Source organism: Pavona decussata, unplaced genomic scaffold, assembly GCF_977016875.1.
Source record: "Pavona decussata unplaced genomic scaffold, jaPavDecu1.1 SCAFFOLD_48, whole genome shotgun sequence".
NCBI lineage: Eukaryota > Metazoa > Cnidaria > Anthozoa > Scleractinia > Agariciidae > Pavona > Pavona decussata.
Genome location: NW_028145470.1, coordinates 3,358,634 through 3,373,595, shown reverse-complemented (window position 1 = coordinate 3,373,595; position 14,962 = coordinate 3,358,634). Strand labels below are relative to the sequence as shown.

The window sequence follows — 14,962 nt, the reverse complement described above, 5'->3', positions numbered from 1 at the left end:
TAAAATACATAATACTAAATTGTTGGTTCCAGTGTGTAGAGCGCTTTCTATTCGTATGGGAAAACCGGTGAGAATTTTAGGCCAAATGGAGGGCTTTCGAGCGCTTTCCTTTTGTATGAAAAAAAAAACAGTTGTTCCGTTGGGGAATCAAACAGAACGATTCTTTCTACTGGAAGTTTTGGGAAATAAACCTCGTATCTCACCAAGGAGCATGGTACATAAGTATGATGAGGGAAATGGTTTTGTGATATTCCGGTCATTTTGGTAAAAACGAGAAAAGAGGAATACGTCTGGAGTTATTCCTATTTTCCCGAAATTTAAAGTGGGAAGGACTGTTCCATTTGTTGTTCAACCGGAATTATCGGTCAGTTTATCCATTCAACAGGAAAAGCGCTCTGCAAAAAGGAATTAGAGGCTCCCAATGCTACGAACGTTTCAGGCGACATTTTTGCCAAATAAAGCTCTAGTTTCTAATCATAATTTAGACAGAATTTCTGAGACGGTTGAAGCCTCTACCGAAACGTGTTGGGTAAACTGAAAGATGTTGAAAAGGTTCGGTAAGACTGGAAAATATATGGTTTTTCGTTTCGCCATAATTATCTCAGTATACTTGTCAACTATTGTTACCAAGTGTACACACACCAACTTTACTTTGCAAACGTGTGTTTGGAACCTTTAGTGTAAAAATAAACGGTGAACAGATGGCTTGGTGGCAATGCGCGACACTTGCAAATGCATACTTGGTAGGATTGATATTATAACTACTAATAATCAAAGATTAGGGAGTGCTTTGGATGTCACCAGGCTCTCTTTCGTTTGCCAAGTTGGTGATGATGTCATCCGCCCCTTCAAAATCTGCGGGGATGCCAGATAAAAAGAAAAAAATATCTCGGACGGCCGTGACAGGGCACCTCTTGCTCAGCCACGAAGCTAAATTTCCCGAAAGTCCCTGTTACACCTGGAGGGCATCTCTTAGCGAACAGCAGCTGCTGAGCAAAGACGTTTTGCTGAGGTACTGAGGAAGCGTCAACAGCGCGAGGAAAGAGCGGGAAACACATCAACTGCAGCAATACTTCATGTCTGCCCAGCAGGGAACATGAGTGCCTGCCTGAGGACTGAGCTGACACCTCCGGACACATAGAGTCTATCGGCAAACACCGGCAAATTAGGATGGCGAGGATGGCGTGGTCCTCATCGCGTGCAATGGGAGGGGATGTGCGATGGACGATCATCGTCATCATCATCATCACCATCACCACCATGATCATCATCATCATCATCGTCATCGTCATCATCATGGTCATCATCATGGTCATTATCATCATCATCACCACCACCATCACCACCATAATCATCATCATCATCATCATCATCATCATCATCATCATCACTTTAGCTAGTTCCCGCTTATTAATAATAAAGTGTATTATCGTTTGTATCACGATGTAGTCGCTAGAGATGAAGATCATGTTCCGACTTCATACTGCTAGTCTTCTTCAGGCGATGAGGTAAACCGATTACGCAGAACCATTTATATCACGAAGCTTATTATCGAACGATTCTTCAAGGCTATGCGCTATGCTGAAAAAAATATATAGAAAGAAAGAAAAGTGTCCTCTCCGGACAAAATTTCAAGGCTATTGCTGGCCAATGAATGTTTGCTTCATGCTATGTGAGACGCTATGTGAATTAACAAATTATTCCACATGCGCGCGCTGGATACGCGATGGTAGATTACTGCAGTGTACTATGATCATCCCATATCCAACAAGAGGAATAATTGTTCTATTAAAACAACCAAGAAACATTGCTAGATCGTGACGATTTTTATTTTGCAAGAAAGACCACGAGACGATTCAATGGCCGTTCAATTTCTTGGACATGGTATAACGGCTGCTGTTACATACCTTGACTTTCACTCAACAAAACAAGCACTGTGATTGGTTGATTCTTGGTCACGTGCCCTTGATCAAATACAAATGTATCCCGACCGGGATACAATTCCGCAGTTGTTGCCCTCTCAGTTGTTTGTTTGATTGTTTGTTTTGCTGTGATTGTTGAAGGGAAAGTCTAAATATATAACAAAGCACTTAATGTATGGTCCCTCGGGACACTGGTTAGTTTTGTTTTCCCTTGAGTCCTGTTGTTTCCTTCGACATCAGGACTCTCGGGAAAACAAAACTAACTGTTTCCCTCGGGACCATACATTTTTAGTTAAGTGTATAATATCGCATGGTCCCTAAGCCAATCAAATCCCTCGAAATGGATTATCCAATGATTCAGTTTCAAATAATGCGGTTGTAGCCGACCTAACAGTCAACTACTCTTACCATTGGACTTCATTTTGCATGTGACCTTTAACCTCTAATATCAAAGAACAAATTCTCCTATCTAGTCTCTATACTTTTCTTACGAAAGTACTGTTGAGAAGTTTTGAAAACATCATAATTTTACCTTGGGCGATCATATCCTAAATTCTCATGACCTCAGGGGTTGATTAAGCATTGATTTTACAGGGGAAATTTGATGCTGATCACTGTTAGGCCTTTAAAGGGTTAAGTAATTTAACAATCCAGCCAACAAATAGAAAAAGTTGAAAAATTTTATTTTACGTGATCATTAACTATACCTTAACATATCTACATAATTGGTTATAACGCTACAAACTTTATATTGTTTTACAGTGATTTAAATTCCCATTCAATCAGAAAAAACAATAATAAACATCGTCTGCGTTTCTATGGCGTATACAGCTGTTTCGACAAAGGTTGTCGAAAAAAAGCACAAAAGCGTTCGCGACACTGCCAAAAGGTAATCCGGGAAATACCCCGGCAATAAATTTCAAGAAAAGCTCAGAATCCATAATGCTTCGACCGTACAACGAAGACTTGAGATGGCGGGCAATATGGATTCTGGGCTTTTCTTGAAATTTATTGGGTATTTCACAGAATACCGTTTGGCATTGTCGCGTACGCTTTTACGCTTTTTTGGACAACCTTTGTGGAAACAGCTGTATATCTACTCTCGTTCTATCAAGAATCTGATCGGCTGTCACAATGCATTCTGCAATATTGAGTAAAGAAAAGGTATTCAAGTTGAGCAGTTAAAAAGTTCAAAATAGCGACATATTGAAGTTAAACTTTGATTTTTAGAGGGCGACTTGTACCGTTGGCAACGTGTTACATGGTTGGTTGAGAGGACAAAAGAACGAACAACAGAACAATGCTCCCAACCCTAAAAAACAATGCAGCTGTAGGTTATCAGGGTCCAGTGAAAATAGAGCTTTTGAAAGGTGCAGGTTTACTGGGTTTTAGTGCGACTTCAATCGAGATTCGCGTTCCATTTTTACCCGTGAAAGTTGATTCGGGTTGAGTCCTTATCATCTATTGTACCATACGAGGCAATATTGACTTGCAAATTCAACCTGACAAGAGCATTGCGTTGCAAGTCACAGAAAAAAAAATGCTACACGCTGCAACGTATGTAACAACGTTGCGATACACATTGCCAAGAGAGGGTATTACAGTTAGAGTCAGTTATTAAAAGACAGTTTAGACGATGTTTGACAAAACCACGTTCTAAGCCATTTTCAATTTTGCCAACAGTCATATCTGAACATTGTCTGCTGTTGAGGGTAACAAGAAGGCTTGCATCCCAGACTAGAAAACTATTTATCTACTTAAAAGAAACCATTTATAGACAGATTTGGAGGTCCACTGATTGCCTTAAGCCGCGGCCTAAGTTAGACTCTGTTTAAATAACTAGCCCTTACTGTTTCGCAACGACGTTGTGTTGCAAGTTGATGGCAAATCACCTCGTTTAACAGCAACATAATTGTTAAGTAAAGACTAAGTTATATGTACCGATTAATCGGGCCGATTTGACCCAATTTGACAAAGAAAATGAGAGAGAGGACGAATCGGTCATTGGTACGCATTGCGTAAATGTGGGTTGTGCTGTGCACGTTCTGCGGACCTGGGGCCCGTTTCTCGAACGTCCCGGTAACTTTTCGGGCCCGACAAGTGTCTTTGGTGATAAATGTTTCTTAGCAGAAGTCCATTTTTGTTAGCTTTGAATACTAAATTTTAAAACCTTATAATTCTATGAAAACATTGGCCAAGTAGCATGTCTCTAATCACTGTGTAATCGGCGAAAAAACATTTAAAAATATACTTGTCGGGCCCGATAAGTTACCGGGACTTTCGAGAAACGGGCCCCTGTTTGTCTATGGATACTCGCTCACTCACTCTTTCAGGCAGAATTTCACTCCACGCTACGCCAACAGAAAAATAAACTAAATCGGCCGATATCCTTTTATGTGTAAATTGCCCCGTGTGACTGAACCTACTTATCGAAACGCGTAAATTGGCCTTAACCGTCAAACTGTTGTGGTAACACGAACTGCAAACACGCGTTTCCACTGCTGCTTGCTATTAACGCTTGAAGCGCCAATATTAACATTCGTATTCTCAATACTGTCCTCCACACATTTCTTATAAAACTTGTAAGGAGAATTCGTTTGAACATCAATAAATTTTCCCTTTGGTGATCATTTTGTTTATTCTCATTGCGTGTGTTTGATCACGTTGTTATATTGTAATGAGAAGTAAGATGTTGATCACCATTAGGGCTTAATAGGCCATTTCCGAGTTGCTTTAGACCTCATTATGTACAAAGCTTTTTCATTAAGTACAAAGCTTTTCATATGGAAATTACTTTAAAGGCCTTAGCTCCCACGAGTCTCCTGTAGCTCAGTGGTAGAGCATCCAAACTAGTAATCGGAAGGTCTTAGGTTCGACTCCTCATAGGAGCACTCGGATTTTCTTATTCCGAGTATGCCTGTGTCATTTGCTGAAAAAAATACACCTTTCAACATTAGTTTTGTTTACATACAAATGAAAACCAATTTTAACAAACAAAAAAAAAACTAAACAAGAAGCCCTTCTTTCATAATGAGGTTCAAAACAACTAGAAAAAGGCCTATGTTATAGAAACGCGAACAAAATATTTTAACTCCCTTATAAAATAGCCTTTGGATAATTACCGCGTTTCATTGCATTTATCGAAACACGGTCTCACCCGATCAGATCGCGCATCCACTAAGGGACTGTTTACATGGAGGGAGGAAGATCCTAGAACGCGGATCATCCTATATTAGCGCCATGTTTTCTGTATTCAGTTTACATGCAAAAGGTTGTACTTGGCCCTAGCGCTAGGATCTTCCTAGCTGAGAGATAGGAAGATCCTAGCACCATGTAAACTACCTTCGCTTGGAAGGTCCTAGTACAAGGCACTAAAAACAAACATGACGGCGGCCGGGCGTTCAGCTGCTAAAGGCTGACAGTTTTTCTTCTTTTCCTTCTCCACTTGGAAACAACTCCGATCGAAATTTCTGCATGTAAAAAAAAAAAACGAAAAGTTGTTTCGCCTTATAGGATCTTCCTTGTTCTAGGATCTTCCTCCCTCCATGTAATCAGGGCCTAAGGTTTCTTATAAAAGAAATTACTAAAGGTTTCATGTGATAAATATAATGTGCTCATCATTTGCGTATATTAATATATAAATTCCTTTTACTTGTGTTTGTTAATTTTTTGCAGTATCACTTGTGAAACTTTATAATCGCATCAGTATAAAACAATGTCTTAATCAATCAACATTGTCGAAAGGACTTTTCCCTTCCATTTTACGATGAAAAAGTCCTGCGAACGAGATTGTTGATTAGTCCATAATTTTTGCTCTTTTCTTGAGTTAGTATTCATTAATTTTTAATTAAAGCGAAATTAGATTTTGACCGCAATTTCTTGTTAAAAGATACCAGGAGCGAATTGCATCAAACGTAATGTTAAGTGCAACTGCTTAAGTCAGACGTTAAATTGAAAGCAAAACAGTCATGTTCTCCACGTAAAAATCCATAGAAAACGCGAGGGGAAACACAAAGCGCGAAGCCCTAAAGCGTGGATTCACGCGCGAGCCTCGCGCGTTCTGCGAGGAAAAACCTTCTCTCAGCTCTCCCCAGTCTCGCTTTTCCATTTCTCGCTCGCTCCAGACTTTTCGCTCAAACACCGCGCATGTTCTTATCAACGCAAAAAATACGATTGTTCTGCAATCTTGGCGTTTAAGCCTTTCACTCCAGTGATCTGAATGTTTATTCTCCTGACTTACTGCCATATGTTTCTTTTAAATTTAGTGCACAGAATTTGGTAAATCAAACAACGTTGATGATTTTCTTTATTCTCATCACCTGTCTGGTTGACAATGTGTTGGTAATGTAAGGAGAAAATACATATTGATCACCCCTGGAAGTGACAGGGTTGAACGATGTTTTTAACTACGCTAAGCGTCCACTGAGTGTTAGCAGTTTTAACTGAGAGGTACTGCATGAGGTTAACCTGGCGATAGCTTCGAACTGGCCAAAATTTTAGCTGAGGCCGATTTAGGCGGTGCAACTTTTGCTTACGACTGGTCGCATGCGATTTCTGGAGCGCGCGCAGCTCGCGTCATGCAAAAAATTGCACACAACTCTCGTCATTCAACGTTGCCTAGACCTACGATTGTCCCCTACGACATTTTTGTGACGTTCACGACAGTCGTAAGCGAGTTGTAGGTTTGATTTACACGGAACAACTCGTGTCGTAGGCCTGTCGTAAGCTTATCGCATGCGATAAAATCGCACCGTGTAAATCGCCCTTAACAAAACTGTTAGCTCAGAAAAATCTTTGAGTACAGTGTGAACTTAACTTGCCAATAACTGTGCAGTCAATGCCTGGACAAGACGTTGCTCAAAACGAAGACGGCTCGGAGCTCGTCACAAGTCGTTTCTAGTAGTCGTAAGATCCTCGCAAAATGATAGACAGTGCTCGTAAAACCTCGAAAGGGACTGGAAGCAGTCGAAGGTTCCTCGGAAACCTTCGGATAATACTCGACATTATTCGGCTTATGAGAGGGCCACCGTTGATACGATACAAAACGCAAAAACGCGTGAGAAATAAAACTTGACCAAGATCCGTCATAATTAACTGATAGCTGAGAAATGGCCGAAGTATTAGCTGAAAGCCGAGAAATGGCGTAAAGATTAACTGATAACTGACAATTCAGCACCCTCATGCAGACCCTCGTATCACACACTCTGGCCAAACGGTGACAAAACCCAAAGTTCCTACCAGACTTGTTTTTAATAGCGTGAGCAGCACCACAGAGCAACCCACGACCATGTTGTAAGAGCTATATTTGCCCTCAAGTTTTTAAGTCCCCTCTTCATTTGACACGGGCTTCACTGGATCCCAAATGTGTTTCCAGCGCGCGCGAAAGTCACCATCATACATTTTCTTTTGGGAAAGAAACCTTTGGTAGCCATACTTAAGTAATTTACAAATTATTACTAAAAGTACGAAAATTCATTTCGTATTCACAGCATTTTCAAAAAATACTGTAACTGTATGTCCTCGATTGCTACAAATTGTTAACTAACAAATTATTAATTATAGTACCAAATTCCTTCTGCAAACATAGCATTTCAAAAACTTACGCATACTGTCAATAAACGCCTTCGATTTACGCTCAGGGCGCGTTTAAATTTCATACATTCCCATACATTCTGCTGTTGGCTGGTTTATCTTTAAAACAGTGTTATTTCAGCAAGTATTTCCATCATGCAATTTATGTATCATACATGATAACAGCACTTTAGGTTACGTTACTAGAATGGATACTTCAAAACAAGGTTGGAAACCTAGGCCTTATGACGCTTACACGACAGAAATCTTATTTCAAACGGTAAAAGAAGTTTAAAAACTCAAATAAGTGTACTTCTGAAACCCGGGTCCTTTGCTTCATACAGACAAAAGAGGGTAGCCGACGAAAATGGTAATTTTTAACTCATTTCACAGAGTTACCCATGAAAACAAACGGCAGCTAACCGTTTTTAAATCAGTGCTTAGTCCTTAATAGTGTAGATCAGTGTTAACCCCCCAAAACGGATGTTCCCTGCCTAAATGGAGCTCTATTCTCTCAGTTCTGTCCCTAACAAATGAGCTTCTGATCTCCACTACGTCAAGGACAACACGATAAAGAATACTAAATTGTGTAAACATCATAAGGTGTCCTGCCTTGTTTTGGAGTATCTATTCTAGAAACATAGTTAAGTGCTTCAATTCAATTCATTGAATTCAGTACAATTTGTATTTCTGGATTTCCTTTTCTGTACAAGATGGAACTAGGCAAAACATTCGTAATTTTTTTTTTAAATAGCGACAGTCGCAGACATATATATTGAAATTTGCAGCATAATAATTTTTTAAATAGAATTTTGTTTTTCAAAATTTTTATTTCCAAGAAAAAGAATCAAGACTTTCAAATCAGTTAATAGTCAATAGTTGACATACAATAATTTCTGTATTTTGATTTGCTAAGAGTATGTCACTTTATCCCAAACAGTGCAAAAAAGTGAAATTTCCAGTGCAGATTGGAAAAATTTGCAAATTTGTAAAGTATAAACAAATAATTACATGATTTTTTCCATGTAATTTGTAACAAAAGACAACCATTCCTTCACCTATACAACAAAAAGGAGTAAGCTTTGATTATCATTGTCAAAGAATGGATTCTTTTAACGACTTGCAAAAAAGGACTAGGATTGCAAAATGTTCACATTGTTTGGTTATTCAAATTATTACATACAACTCCACGAAATTAATGTGTTTATACGAAAGTTTCAATTACGTATTACTTTGGAGTCTCTTTTAGACGACCTCTACAGCAGAATTTGACAAAACACGTGCGCCGTCGTCTAACCAATCACAGCGAACTCACAATGATTTTTAACCAATGAGAAGAAAGACCAAACCAATGACGACCTGGCCTAAGCATGTTTTCCCGCGCTTGGCACCGGCTGCACGCTTTTCCGCGCATAGAAGCAGTTGCATGCATTCCCGTGCTTCGCACCGGTTGCACGTTTTCCCGCGCTTGGCAGTGATTGAATGTTCTGGTTTCGAACAATTACTGCGCTATTTTCGCCTTATTTGTATTACGTGATGATTACTTAAGTTTGCTTTTAAAATTCAAACATCACTTGAAAAAATTCCCTCTCTAGCAAACGCTGTTAATTTAACCTCAAAAACATTTTTGATTGACAATTCTCCCTCCATAGTCTGCGTATTCTTCAATTGTAGCATACATACTGTCCAAAGTAGACAGAGAACCCAGAATCGAGCCACCGATCCAAGCGGAATGCATTCTGTTGCCAGGCGCGCGTACTGAGCGAATCTTTGGGTTGATTTTGCTGAGTTCATGCTCTAGTCTCGGTACCAGGCCCTTTATTAAGGTCGTTCCACCAGATAACACGATGTTACGACACATACTGTCTTGAAGTTCCGGTGAACACCTATGAAATACAAAAAGATTAACCATGTCTATAGTGCAACCAAGGGCGACAAAAATTATTTTGCAAAATGTCTGAAAAAATAAAGTCATATGAAGTTAGTGCTCAGTAGCCTTCATTCTAGGATTTGGGGGAGTATCATTCGGAAATTGTATGACCCCCCCCCCCCAGCTAGCCAATTTTACTCAAATGACCCCCCCTCCCCTCAAAAGTGATCTTTTTGAAGGGATGACCTCCCTGCCCCCCTCCAAGAAAAGTTAAACTTTGTTCTTTTTTAATACATTGTAAGACGTTTGAATATCTCTATCTTGATATGCTCTAAACTATTACATTTCACTTAACATGATTATAATCATACAATATATGAATTGTTGGACTTTTACAGGCAAGACATCTGAAGAGTGTTTCTTTATACAATCAGAATAAACTTCTATGGGTCCTGTACTTTACAGAATAACAACTTAAAATCTGTTGCTCTTTTAGCGATCAGTGTTCATGATTAAACTTGGTAAAAAGGGCTTAAAACTGATCGAAAAAACAAAAAGTTTCCAAACATTTCGAACGTTATCTCTGGTTCTTCTTCGGGAGACAATGAATTTGAAATTCAAAATTAAGTTTTTTAGATCAGTTTTAAGCCCTTTTTACCAATTTTAACTTAAAATCTCTTACCTCCTGAACGCATTGTTCACCAATCTGTGTATGGGCATCTGAGACGCAATGGTGTCATCTGCACCAAGAAGAGTCTCGGGATTAAACAGTGGTTCTGGTGTGGTGATCATCTCGCTGCTGATCTCAACTGTTTGTCCATCTGGCAGACTGTAGTATTGTGTCATTGTGTCACTGGTTTTGAACTTTTTCAGCTCAGAAGAGTAATCTGTCAGAAAATCACATGCATTAGTACTTTTAGCAAAGATTTTATTAGAAGCTGAGACCTAGGTACATAAATTATTCGCACAAATTTACCGGTACTCAGAACAACTTCTGCAAACGAGCCTACCGATATGGATATACCACCAAGGCCGACTTCCATGATGTCGACCTTAAAGTGCCACTACGATCAAAATTTTGCATCCCTTTTTTCTTCAGCTTTGGAAAGTAGAAGTGATAAATACTTACCACGCCAAATTTTACATCGAAATTCCAACGGGAAGACCAGTTATTTTAAACGCGAAGTTCAGCTTCGCTGTGCCGCCATTACTCAAACGACAAATGGCCGTGAACTACATAGAAAACTGGATCTAGTTGCACCGACAGGAATATGACGTCATACGCGCACAACAACATGGCCTGCTTTCGAATGTTCGATCTCGCTGAAAGAAGCCACTTCTTTTTATTTTAGTGGCTCGAGGGCCGTCTTTACAACGCACACGTATTGTGGGCAGCCGAAAGAAACCTAATGGTGGTTGTTTGAACATTTATGGTTCTGAAATACGTCATTAGGGGGTAATTTCTTCAAACAAATCGTCTTTTTGTACATCGCACCGAAGTACTAAAGACATATCCTCTCGACGACTTCGACAGCTGCTTCGAGGGAAACTCTAACGCAAGGACTGCCATACAATGCTACTGCCTCGATGCTTACTTTTCCAGGGTAAAGCGAGGGACTAAGTGAAACGATAAGGCCAAGATAACGGATCGGTAATGAACTGTTTTCGTGAATGCGTGCAATGAAAGCAAGTGTCGCGGAGTGGTGGTGTGTATGTTTTGTTTATAGCTCATTGTAGTGCTTTGTTTGTCTAGTGTTCATTACGTCTACTTCCTATAAGTGTCATGCTTTGGTAAAATAAAATTGCAGAGCTACTCCATTTTATTTAAAATAATAATAATAATAATAATTGCTTGTGGTATAATATTGACAATCAACTGCCTCGAGTTTTTCGAATGGTCTCCTCGTACAAAGCACCCAACACATTTCTGAAAGACTTGTATGCCGACTGTAGAACACACAGCAAGGCGAGATTTTCGATCTGTATTAAATGAGCAATTGTAATTAAACTGATTGTGACATTGACATGAAAAATTCATCTCTATATATTGAAACAATCACATGATATGTGAAAGTACAGGTCAGAAGAAATTTACAAGCAACTTTCCAGCTGATGTGGACCTGCTGACACTCCAACTTGCAAAATTCTCTAATGTAACCATCACTGATTACTGTGAGTCAAGAAGGTATTGTGGCAATCCTATTTGGTCTGTGTTATTAACTAATATTATAATACTATTATTGAGCAATTTCTTTAAACATCACTTGTAAATAATGCTTTGACTGCACCTTTGTGCAGACTTGCAGTGAATATTATGAATGAAAGTTATCTTCTGGGACAAGTCAAGATAATATCTACAATTTAAACCATATTAGTTTGTACTAAAGAGAACAAATGAACCAAACTGACAAAATTATGAGACAGTATTTTGTCCAATACCCTATTCTAAAGAGTGTGGAAAACTACCAGTGCTTGGTAAATTTCATCTTTGTGTTTGAATTATTAATTTTGTATTTTTGCCTTTTTTTGTTTTCTTGGCAAAGTCTGTTATATGAACAGCCAATTTTATAGCAGTTTTTGTACAACATAATAAATTTCTAACAAAAGTATTACACTGTTTTGGTATATACCAGAGACAGTACAAAGGCGTCAACAAGGTCACCTAATTAAGCACACCATGGTAAAAAGGACTACCCATGGTAATAATGCCATAGTAAATCTCACTTAGCTTTTAGTTTAGATCTGTCAACGACACTTCCTGAACCTTAAAATATTGGGATCTGTATTATTAGGGTTAGTTTAGGGAAGCATGAAGGCATTTTCACAGTTACAGAAGATACCTTGTCCAGAAGAATGAACCAGGATCTTACACTAAGGTTTACATTGTACATAATGTGCAAATTTATAAATGGAAGGGAGAGGAGGAGAACTACCAGCAAATTTTTGCAATATTTAGCATTGATATCATATCGATATGACAAGTAGGTACTGGTAATGCATGCAGACTGTGTGTGTGTGTGGTAATTTTAAAAGTTGCTGTCATACCCATGTCATCAAGAACCACAATGCTGCAGACATGGTGAGAGTAGACAGCAAGACTGGCCTCTGTAACATATCAGCATGCATGTGCTAATTAGCACCTATTGTATGTTATATTTTGTATACGCATATTTAAGTAGGCTAACACGTTTATGTAAAAAGCAGAAAGCACACGCGGCCTGTGTGCAGGAGTCGGATGAAATAAAGTCTTCGACAACGTACTACATGGTGGCAGCGTTTTACAAGAATAATCCTTAAAGTGAAGTAGAGAGAGGTCAATACAAGCGAATGATGACAGCAGCACCGTCTTTCGCATCGCCGCAGATGGACTGGGACGCCCCTGACCCAATAACTGCATTCGCAAGATTCAAACAAAAATGCCAGCTTATGTTTTCAAGCGTTCTCAAAGGCACCGACGACGAAGAAAAAGTGAGCTACATCCTACTCTGGTCAGGAGAAAAAGGCTTGGATATATACAACAGCTGGGCATTCACAAAGGAGGAAGACAGGAAAAAGCCGGACGTTATTTTCGAACGGTTCGAAAATCAATTGGAGCCAAAAACGAGTCATCGAATTCATAGATACACGCTTCAAGGAATACGACAAGAGCAAGGCGAGCCAGTGGATGATTTTATTTCAAGATTAAAAAATCTAGCAGCGAAGTGCCAATTTCGCGACAACGCCGAAATTGAAGACAGAGTCCTAGATCAGCTTATTTGGGGATCAAGAAATCCTGATGTTCAAAAGTCTCTCATAAGTCGAGACAAATCACTAACCCTTGCGGCCGCTATTGAGATTGCAAGGAGCCACGAGGCAACAAGTAAACACATGAAGACACTAGCACGAAGTAGCAGAAACTTCCAAGAGGACAGGAGTATTAATGCCATTCGTAGGGAACAAGAAAGGGAGTTCTGTAACAACTGTGGAAAACAACACCCGAGGAACAAATGTCCAGCCTACGGCACATCATGTCGAAAATGTGGCAAAGCTAATCATTGGCAATCTGTTTGCCGATCCGGCAAACGGAAACAACTCAACCAAGGAACGAAGTCGGTGTTCAAAAAAGTCATCCACGCGATTGAGGATAAGGACGACGATGACGACGACGATGAAATTCTGACAATCAGTAGCATCGAGGTTAACGCCATAGAAGACACGCAACACTCGATACACGACACACGCGACGAAGCCTTTGCAACACTTGAGATAACTCAGCCAGAAAAGAAGTGGAAAATTAATCTCCAATGTAAAGTAGATACGGGCGCACAGAGCAATGTTTTACCCGTAAGGCTACTGCGCATAATCGCCCCAGAGAAGTTTGACGACGAAGGAAATCCCAAACCAGAAGCACTGGAAAAGAACAAAGCCGTCCTTTCAGCATACGGGGGGTCTATAGTCAAGCAGCTTGGCACTATAAACATCCCTTGCAAGTACAAAGAGAAGAAGATAAACTGCATTTTTTACGTCACAGATACTCCAGGGCCAGCTATTCTCGGTCTAAAGGCATGCACGACACTGAAACTAATCTCATTACACTGTTCACTCAAGACAAATCAACTAGACCAGGCTGCTCCGACAAACAGCTTCGTGACCCCAGCTCAAAGCTCAGGTACTCGAAAGAAACGCCCGAATTACATCGAAAGCCAAGTACCACTCAAAGAGCGGCCACCAATCAGAAATAAGCAAGAACTGATGGAGATGTACCCAGAATGCTTCAATGGTACTGTTCGACCATCAAAGACCAAGAAGAAGTTAGAGATTGGCACAAAGCGAGACAAGACAATCAGAGCTACTACTACAACAGGCATACCAGGGATCTCCCTAAAATACACATGGACCATGCCATCTTTGCACAAGATCCAGTGAGAAAAACGTGGAGCCGTGCTAGAGTCATAGATCAAGGAAACACACCCCGCTCATATATTGTACAAACTAGAGCTGGTGCCCAACTACGAAGAAATAGGTTCCATCTTAGACCAAACAATGCTTCCAACAACCTGGCAAACAACTTGTCTAACTACATTCCCCAAGGAAGTATGGCTACGCAATCTTCAAGCGCCAATCCACGAGAGAAGAAGCAATGCACGACCCTCAAGCGCCAATCCACAATGTTTCACCTTAGCAGAAACCGAGGGGGGTCCAAGAAAAATCTCGCTCGGGACGTGAAGTCCAGGCACCAGAAAGACTTAACCTCTGACTCTTGTTTTAGTAGATATTATTAGTATGATGCATGATCTCTAGACAGTGAACCCTATTCGAATGAGTGTTTTTGTTTTGTTTGTTTTCGTTTCAATTAACATAGCTTTTTGAGAGAAGGGGATGTAACATATCAGCATGCATGTGCTAATTAGCACCTATTGTATGTTATATTTTGTATACGCATATTTAAGTAGGCTAACACGTTTATGTAAAAAGCAGAAAGCACACGCGGCCTGTGTGCAGGAGTCGGATGAAATAAAGTCTTCGACAACGTACTACAGCCTCTGACTTCAAGGGTAAACTTATCTTTATACAGGGAAGGTTTTTGGCCAGTGGGATCATGGCATGCATTCTTGTGCTC

The 14,962-nt window shown here is 39.9% G+C and overlaps 1 protein-coding gene and 1 long non-coding RNA gene across 3 annotated transcripts in view; one reads left to right on the top strand and one right to left on the bottom strand.

Moving 5' to 3' along the window:
* The first annotated feature begins 2,590 nt into the window (after positions 1 to 2,590).
* Positions 2,591 to 8,117, top strand: LOC146481814 (uncharacterized). Its single transcript, XR_014864300.1, has 2 exons — positions 2,591 to 2,745; positions 3,011 to 8,117. It is a non-coding gene; the product is annotated as an uncharacterized LOC146481814 (long non-coding RNA).
* Positions 7,206 to 14,962, bottom strand: part of LOC146481813 (uncharacterized) — a 25,183-nt gene continuing 17,426 nt past the window's right edge. For both annotated transcript variants that reach the window (XM_085107777.1, XM_085107778.1), the window contains 2 exons: positions 10,046 to 10,250; positions 7,206 to 9,379 (listed from right to left, as the gene is read on the bottom strand). In XM_085107777.1, coding sequence (XP_084963903.1) covers positions 9,109 to 9,379; positions 10,046 to 10,250 — 476 coding nt within the window. In that variant the 3' untranslated portion in view covers positions 7,206 to 9,108. The remainder of the gene's footprint in view (positions 9,380 to 10,045; positions 10,251 to 14,962) is intronic.